Genomic DNA, 9,382 nt, shown 5'->3' with positions numbered 1-9,382 from the left:
GGTTACCTGTAATTGGCTTCTTTAAAGCAACAGTTTCACCTAAGTTGTTTACAGTGTTCTGGAGCAAAAAAGACTGCATCATGAATGTACTTAGGCCAGTTTTGTATAATTTCCTATTCGTGTGTGTTACACAATTCATTAAGAAACAGATTGTGTGTGGTTGTGTTGAAAAGTTAACACTTACAGTTGTATGTTCAACATATATCTGATAAATATATGATGCAATTAAAGTTGAACTATAAACACGACAACCTCACCTACGGTGTAAAACAAAGTTAAAACAAGTATTGACACCAACTTTAATGCAAGGGTTGTTTATTAATCATTTTATTCATGACGAACAGATTTAAAACAAGTTTAGACAAATCAAAAAAAGGGGGGAAAAAAAACATAAGAAACATTGTGCTAGCACAGACGTTTGTGGATTTATAAAACTAAGAATGACTGCTGCAAGGAAAAGTAAAACAGAGCAAAAGCATTCCATCCAGTGAAACAAAAGGGAGGAGGCATTACTACTCAATGATCAAGCATTGCACAAAAGGGTTACAGCAAGAAACTATTTTAGAAAAACTCTAAATATGCATCTATGTAATCTACTCAGAAGGGAGGGGGTGGAAGGGGAGGGGGGAAAGAAAATTAAAATAGCCCTTCGGCAATGTTAATAAATAAAATAGTCCATCTTACAGAAAGGAAGGTGGCCAGTCTCATGTAAATATTGCGCTTTGCATGCCTAATTATCACAATAGCAGCTATACAATTTGTTATCCAGATAAACATCTGAATGCAGTTTGTTTTTGTAATATTTACATGAACTTAACTGATGGTATGTTCCACAGTCGTTATTACTTTTTATACAAAATGAAGCCAGTCCAATTTCTTAATCTATATTTTAAAGAGCATCAGTCAACTATTGAATTCTGTTAAATTACTGGGTCTAACTCACTTAAAATTATACTTCAACTATTGTTCCTAGTCCCATAAACCAACTGGGTAAAATTATTTGAATGAGGTTGCTGCTAAAATATGACTGATTGTACCTGGGTATAGCTATTTAAATTATTGTGCGATTAAAGAGGAAAATAAATTAGAATTTTAGAAGCTGAAGTCTAAGATGTTAATGTATTGACACAGTTACACCAAGCTAAATGGGATCCTATAGAAATCAATAGCTTTTTCTAGTATATCTCCAACAGAACATTAAAAGGGTATTGTATTTGAAATAGCTATTCTATTAATGGACTGAAATGGTCTTTGTGACCATTTCCATGAATTCCCGATCCAAAGGCACTACATGTGCTTTTAGTCATATAGAGCGACTGTGGGCCACCTTCTACGCTGCCTACTTTCTCATTTGCTTTTCAACCAGTTTCAAAACTGTTGAGAAAAACTTGACTTTCAAACTTATATAATCCCCAATTTCCACTACTATATCCATTGCCGGAAGGGGAATTAAAAGAAGCCTGCTTGTGTCTTTTCTTCCTGATGGGGCCGAAGGGCAGAGGAAACCCATCCCTTTTTCAAGCTTATAATCATCCAACAAATAATTGTGTCCAGACAGTAGCCAAATCAAAGCATACAGGAAAACACAGAAACCCCCCTCTTCTTAAGGGAGTTTGTATAGTCCGTTGCTCTGCTACACTGCTTTAGGAAAGAGGCTAGTCATCAAGTAATTTGCTGCATCTTTTTAATTATACTGAAAGTTCCTGTTAATGGTGGCATTTCTAACTTAAAACTCTCAAAAATGTTCAAGGTCCACCTCAGATTAGATACAAAGAAAAATCAGTGCGCCCTTGAATCTATAAAGAATTTCTTTAAACTAATAGTGAAAGAACCTTCAAGTAGAGGAGTAAAATGATGACATCCATTTCTCAATCAAAGTCAGTTTGAAAATCACCCCTGCATCTCAAAGTTGAACCCCTGTCTCCTCCCCTCCCCACAATACCAGCAATACTGTGGTTTGTTGCAAACGCACAATCTGGGATAGATTCGGTCTATTTAGTTTAAGACAAAAACAGACTAATTTTCTGGACTCGCATATAAAAACAACTCTGAGATAAGGAATTGTTTTCAAGCTTTGATCAAATGCTGCCCAAACACATGGAATTAACTGTTAAGTGCCAAAGGCTCTTTTCAGGCCCAGCACTTGCTTGGGCTGTGGACAGAGGCTTAGCTGGCCATTCATTCTACCAGGGCAACTCCATGGTAATATTTCCCACATGTATGAACTACCCCGTTGAGGTGCATGTAGCGCCTCTAAATTGCAGCATCTTCTCCTGTCGTTCTCCTCGTCTCAGTGTGCTTCCAGTGGTCTCTCGCTCGCATTCTCTTTCTCTTGATATTTTTGTTTTTTATCCCTCTCTTGTACCTCTCTCGCCTGTTGCTCTCACAGTGGTGCTTCAGTTGTAGCAGTGGAAAACAGGTATCCGTTTTTATTTTTTATTACTCAGAATAAAATGTGGATGAACTAAGTTCCACGCAGGCTTAGCTCGTCTTCATCCTTGGTAAGAGAAAAAACTAATGAGTACTTGAATGCACAATAATTCATCTTAGTCAAGAGCCTGCAAGAGAAACCAACAATACATTATTGGATTCTTTGACAGGAAAGGATATGGAAATATACATATATACTTATCCAGAGCTCCTACTATTGAAATCTGCCATCCATGAATCAAAATAAAACTGATTATTTTTACCTAACCGGCAGCTACACCAGTCCCTTAAAAGCAGCCCTTTTTATTTATTTATTTTTAAAGGATGGGAACCAGGGAGTCTGGAGCTGAACAGCTATTTTTAGCTCTGGGGAAAACCATGGTGACCGAGATACTGACTGGTAAAGATAAAAGCATTATTTCCTGGTTTTCCACCCTCCCCCCTTCATCTCCCTCATCACGCAGGCCGATAAGGAAGCCACAACGGAGGACATTGTGGCTTTCTATTGGCTATCATGATCGGAGTTTTAAACCAACATTTTGTTATCCTTTAAGAGCACTTACCGTTGAGGTACTTTTACAGCCAAGTATTTAATGAGCAAGGGAGTCCCCAGAGCTAAAGCGCAACACAAAATGGCGCTTTAGATTTCCCACAACATCAAAAAGAGTGAAGTTAAAAAGAAAATTATTTGGATAGCCGCTTTAAAGTAGTCACTCATTCACAGTGGGGAGACAGCGCAGGGAGGACCATGTGTGCACTGTGTAGGAGGCAAAGCCGTCAATTAGCACACGGCTGGCTGCACCCTTCAATACTTTTATAGCACTATAGAGGGCATTGTGGACTTCTCCAAGCAGATCGGTGATGGACTATGCCGCTGTGGTTGCCTCCAATGTGGTTGCCTCCAATGTAGTTCTGCAAGCATTTGTAAACAAAGGGTGCATTTCATTCTAATGATTAAGTATATAAACTCCACTTATAAATAAAATATAATAATGACTTACACGCTAGTACTGTGACAGCCCAGTAACACCCCCGTGTTGATATGCACGCTCTCCCTGGTAAGTAGAATCTTGCGATAAAGCAACATCGATCTGCGATTTAAATTCATCACCAAGGTAACTATCCTAAAAGGGGAGAAAAAGCAACATGGTTTTTCCATTATATATACCCAAATAGGGATGGGGGAAAAAAAAAAAACCCTCATGTGAACCAGGCAGCCTTTTTTGTATATGCAGGCGTCGTTTTGGGCTGCTTAATACAAAAATGAAATGTAATATATATGCGTTGTAGCGGCTAGAAAGTCAGTAAATACATTAGGAAGAAGTGCATCGGCGGCTTTATAAAATGAAAGTAAATAAGGTACATGGCCCCGATGTATACATTCAAAAGTTCTTAAGGAACTAAATTCAGTAATAGCCAAACCATTACATTTAATATTCAAGGACTCCATTTCCACAGGCTCAGTACCACAAGATTGGTGTAAAGCAGACATGGTGCCTATATTTAAAAATGGAGCTAGATCACAACCGGGGAATTACAGACCTGTAAGCCTGACATCAATTGTGGGGAAGCTAATTGAAGGTTTAATACGGAATAATATTCAGGAATACCTAATGGAAAACAAAATTATTGGTAATGGTCAGCATGGATTTATGAAGGATAGATCATGCCAAACTAAGCTCATTAGTTACTTTGAGGAGGCAAGTAGAAATTTAGACCAGGGTAATGCAGCCGATATGGTTTACTTAGATTTTGTAAAGGATTTGATACGGTTCTACACAAGGAGGTTGGTGTACAAAATAAAGCAAATTGGACTCTGTAAAAATATTTGCACCGTGATTGCAAACTGGTTGAAGGATAGACAAAAGAGTTGTAATAAAGTTAACTTTTTAAGGTTGGGCTCAAGTTGTGAGTGGAGTACCTCAGGGATCGCTACTGGGGACCCCTGCTTTTTAACTTGTTTATTAATGACCTTGAGGTTGGCATAGAAAGCAGTCTCCATTGTTGCTGATGACACTAAATTGTGTAAGGTAGTAGAATCAGAGCAGGATGTAATTTCTCTCCAGAAGGACCTGGATAGACTGGAAACGTGGGCAGGTAAATGGCAGGTGAGGGTTAATACCGATAAATGTAAGGTTATGCATTTAGGAAGCCAGAATAAACAGGCGACTTAGACATTAAATGGGGATATATTGGGGGAATCCTTGATGGAGAAGGATTTAGGAGTGCTTGTAGACAGCAGGCTGATAAAGCGCCAGAAACGGCAGGAAACGCGTCAGAGTTTCTTACACATTCGTTTCTATACGGGCACTATGTTTCAATAAATATTTATTTTATTGAACTTTGATCCGGCCTCCAGTTCTCCCCGATTTGCTGTGCTCCGTTATTTTTCTTCTACTATGCCGGATTTGGCTTGACGGGATGCACGCTAGGATGAACTAAGTGGCTTCTACTTATAGAAGTGGTCCGTGAGTACAGCTTTATCTTCTTATCCAAAAAAAGGGGGAGAACCGGCGCCTCTAAAATATAAAATCTGACCAAATATAAAGTCCAACAAGAATGAAGAGGAGTCCTGGGAGGAATCTTCAACAAAGTCTCAATCGGGACAGACAAACATATAAGACAAATATGAAAAAGACAAAAGATCATAGTGTAACTTACAAAACAAACAAAAAGCACTGAAAAGATTGATAAAAGGATTATTACAAATTTAATACAATGTAAAATAAATGAAACAACATACACATGTATGTGGGCTAGAGACACTAATAAGGCTGTAACATCCGGTAGGGGTAAAATTGGAAACCTACTTACAGCAATGCTGACAAGTAAAAGCCCGTAGAGCAACTTGTCTTTAAATTCGGACCAAATCCTCTGCAAAGGTGGAAACTGCAGCCTTCAGGGATCCACACCGCTGGAACAGCCGCTGCTAAACCACACGCAGACCTTGGAGTGAGTGGGATGTAACGCAGAGGGGAACCGGAGCTGCACGCTGTGGAAGGATCGCCTGGCACCAAGCACGAGACATCAGGTCGCGCGATGTGTGGGTGACGTCACACCTCAGCGCGAGAGCAGGGGGAACACCCAGGAAGGCAGAAAAGCTCAGAGGAGCTGAGGCAAAATCTGAGAGGACAGTGCGCACATGGGGGTGGGGGGGTGATACAAATCTCAGCCAGTTAAAAAAAACACCCATTTTTTTTTAATCTGGCTGAGATTTGTATCACCCCCCCCCCCCGTGTGCACACTTGTCCTCTCAGACTTTGCCTCAGCTCCTCTGAGCTTTTCTGCCTTCCTGGGTGTTCCCCCTGCTCTCGCGCTGAGGTGTGACGTCACCCACACATCGCGCGACCTGATGTCTGTGTGCTTGGTGCCAGGCGATCTCTCCACAGCGTGCAGCTCCGGTTCCCCTCTGCGACACATCCCACTCACTCCAAGGTCTGTGTGTGGTTTAGCAGCGGCTGTTCCAGCGGTGTGGATCCCTGAAGGCTGCAGTTTCCACCTTTGCAGAGGATTTGGTCCGAATTTAAAGACAAGTTGCTCTACGGGCTTTTACTTTCAGCATTGCTGTAAGAAGGTTTCCAATTTTACCCCTACCGGATGTTACAGCCTTATTAGTGTCTCTAGCTCAAATACATGTGTATGTTGTTTCATTTATTTTACATTGTATTAAATTTGTAATAATCCTTTTATCAATCTTTTCAGTGCTTTTTGTTTGTTTCGTAAGTTACACTGTGATCTTTTTTCTTTTGTCTTTTTCATCTTTGTCTTATATGTTTGTCTGTCCCGATTGAGACTTTGTTGAAGATTCCTCCCAGGACTCCTCTTCATTCTTGTTGGACTTTATATTTGGTCAGATTTTATATTTTAGAGGCGCCGGTTCTCCCCCTTTTTTTGTATTATTTGCACTGGTTTGTGTTAACCTTTTACCTAGGCAGCCCTCACTTTAAATGTAAAGCATATTGTATACAATACTGTCACTTATTTAGTGTCATTTTTCACAGTCACCGCATCAGCGCTTATTACATTGCTCTTTCCCTTTATCTTCTTATCCGGCTTACTGCCTTTGGGAATTCAAAACTGTTTATTTGGATCTAATTTTGCTGGGTTTCCCCATGAATCCTCATGCTGTCCTAGCTGTTAGCGGGGCTGCAATTGGTTTCTATCCCAGTTACTTAATATTTGATCTGGTACCCCAGTTTAAACTACGGATTTCATCCTGATATCTACTTAAGTAATTATTCAACTCTGCACCTAAAGGGACTTGATTAAGGATTTCCTGCAGCTCTACACAGAGATTTGCTTCCCCTAAATATACAATGCATGGAAGGGAAGTAAACATAATTATGCTGCTTTATAGAGCATTAGTAAGACCACACCTTGAATATGGAGTACAATTTTGGGCACTACTCCTTAGAAAAGACAATATGGAACTAGAGAGTGCAGAGAAGAGCCACCAAATTAATAAAGGGGATGGAAAATCGGATTTATGAGAAGAGGCTAGCTAAATTAGAATTGTTTACATTAGATAAGAGGCATTTAAGAGGGGATATGATAACTATGTACAAATATATTTGGGGACAATACAAGGAACTTTCAAAATAACTATTCATCCCAAGGGCAGAACAAATGACACAGGGTCATCCCTTAGGCCTGGGACATAGTACGTGAACCTTGCTGAGCCGATGCACTTACCCCCTGCATCTGTCAGCGCGGCTTTAGCAGCTGCTTCCGCATGCGTTCCGAGGCTCAGATATTTTGGAGAGTCAGGCAAATTTAAAATTTGACGCTCAGGGGAGCGAAGGAGCGGTCACGTGACCGCTCACATCCAATGGGAGCGAGGGACTAGCCCCGCCCCCAAAGCACGCTCACTGCCTCGCCTGCCAGGACACAAAAAAGCTCCAGTTTGACCAGGCGAGGCAGAGCAGTAGCGCGGATCAGCGCGGCCCGAGGCACCATGCCCGAGGCCTAAAAGTTTGCGGATAGGAGATTTCACTAACAAAGTGAAGAGTTCTTTACAGTAAGGGCAGTTAAAATGTGAATTCATTACCCATGGAGACTGTGATGGCAGATACAATAGATATGTTCAAAAAAAGGTTGGACATCTTAGAAAGGAAAGCTATACCATGATATACCAAATAAGTAAACATGGGAAGGGTGTTGATCCAGGGAGTAATCTGTTTGCCAATATCTGGAGTAAATTGAATTTAGTTTCCCCGTTATGAGATTAGATGATATTTCACTGGGGTTTTTTGCTTGCTGTTCTCAGGATCAATATGCAAGTACAAATATAGGATAGTATCCGTCGTCAAAATTTAGTATAGGTTGAACGTGTTTCTTTTTTTCAACCTCATCTATTATGTAATGGCAAATAAGCTTCTTATTCAGGACAACTTCCTGGAGCTAAATAAAGTATAATTATTATTTCCTAAAGGGAATTGATGCTAAAACCATGGGTGTCATTTCCTTCACAATGAATACATCTTTAACCAAAAGGCACAAATAAAGTACTCAAAAATAACAATAATAATATATAAATATACACACACACACACACATCTGTACAGTGTTAGTCGAGCTATAATAATATATATTTTTATTTTTTACAAATTATCTATAGCATTTATAGAGTACTTTGCATTCCGTCTCAATAATAAAAAAAATTATCTGCAGGCACTGCACCATGGTAGTCCAGAGAGTCTGCAGCACTGTATTGCATGGTCATGCACTGCACATTAAATTGTGTTAAAACACTTGCGTTATACCAATCCCAAAACGTGTAACGTTTTTTGGAAGAATCTCTGCACAATCCTTACTTTTGTATGATGTATCATATCAAAGACATAACTCCCAGCATCCATACTGCGATCGACTACAAGCTTTGACACCAGGATTCACTAACCTCTGATGTGTTACCACAATGTGATTTTGCATTAACTGTCATTGTCTTATATATGCAGCATTTGATACTGTGGATCACCCTCTTCTCCTTCACATTCTCCATACTCTTGGTATTCGGAACAAAGCTCTATCCTGGATCTCATCCTACCTCTCCCATCGTACTTTCAGTGTCTCTTCTGCTAACACCACCTCCTCCTCCTCTATTGATCTCTCTGTGGGGGTACCCCAGGGCTCTGTCCTGGGACCTCTTCTCTTTTCTCTGTACACACTCTCTCTAGGTGACCTAATAACATCTTTTGGGTTTAAATATCACCTCTATGCCGACGACACACAAATATACTTTTCAACACCCGACCTTACACCTGCTATACAGACCAAAGTTTCTGAATGTCTCTCTGCTATATCATCCTGGATGGCCCTCCGTCGCCTTAAACTCAACATGGCTAAAACAGAGCTCCTCATACTTCCTCCCAAACCTGGCCCTACTACCTCCCTTCCACATTACTGTTGGAACTACGATCATTCACCCAGTAGCCCAAGCACGCTGCCTAGGGGTCACACTCTACTCCTCTCTCACATTCGCCCCTCACATTCAAAACATTTCTAAAACTTGTCGCTTTTTCCTCCGCAATATAACAAAGATACGCCCTTTCCTCTGTTGCTCGACTGCTAAAACTCTGACTCAGGCCCTCATTCTCTCCCGTCTTGATTACTGTAACCTCCTGCTGTCCGGCCTTCCTGCCTCTCACCTGTCTCCCCTACAATCTATCCTAAATGCTGCTGCCAGAATCACTCTACTCTTTCCTAGATCTGTCTCAGCATCTCCCCTCCTGAAATCCCTCTCCTGGCTTCCAATCAAATCCCGCATCTCACACTCCATTCTTCTCCTCACTTTTAAGGCTTTACACTCTTCTGCCCCTCCTTACATCTCAGCCCTAATTTCTCGCTATGCACCATCCCGACTCTTGCGTTCTGCTAAAGGATGTCTTCTTTCTACCCCCTTTGTATCTAAAGCCCTCTCCCGCCTTAAACCTTTTTCACTGACTGCCCCACA

At 40.8% G+C, this 9,382-nt stretch overlaps 1 protein-coding gene across 3 annotated transcripts in view; it reads right to left on the bottom strand.

Moving 5' to 3' along the window:
• Window positions 1-298: 298 nt before the first annotated feature.
• UPF1 (UPF1 RNA helicase and ATPase) overlaps window positions 299-9,382 on the bottom strand; it is a 355,592-nt gene continuing 346,508 nt past the window's right edge. For all 3 annotated transcript variants that reach the window (XM_075612986.1, XM_075612984.1, XM_075612985.1), the window contains 2 exons: window positions 3,432-3,554; window positions 299-2,497 (listed from right to left, as the gene is read on the bottom strand). In XM_075612986.1, coding sequence (XP_075469101.1) covers window positions 3,435-3,554 — 120 coding nt within the window. In that variant the 3' untranslated portion in view covers window positions 299-2,497; window positions 3,432-3,434. The remainder of the gene's footprint in view (window positions 2,498-3,431; window positions 3,555-9,382) is intronic.

The sequence above is a fragment of the Ascaphus truei genome, chromosome 8 (genome assembly GCF_040206685.1).
Source record: "Ascaphus truei isolate aAscTru1 chromosome 8, aAscTru1.hap1, whole genome shotgun sequence".
NCBI lineage: Eukaryota > Metazoa > Chordata > Amphibia > Anura > Ascaphidae > Ascaphus > Ascaphus truei.
This window is presented reverse-complemented; position numbering and strand designations above follow the sequence as displayed.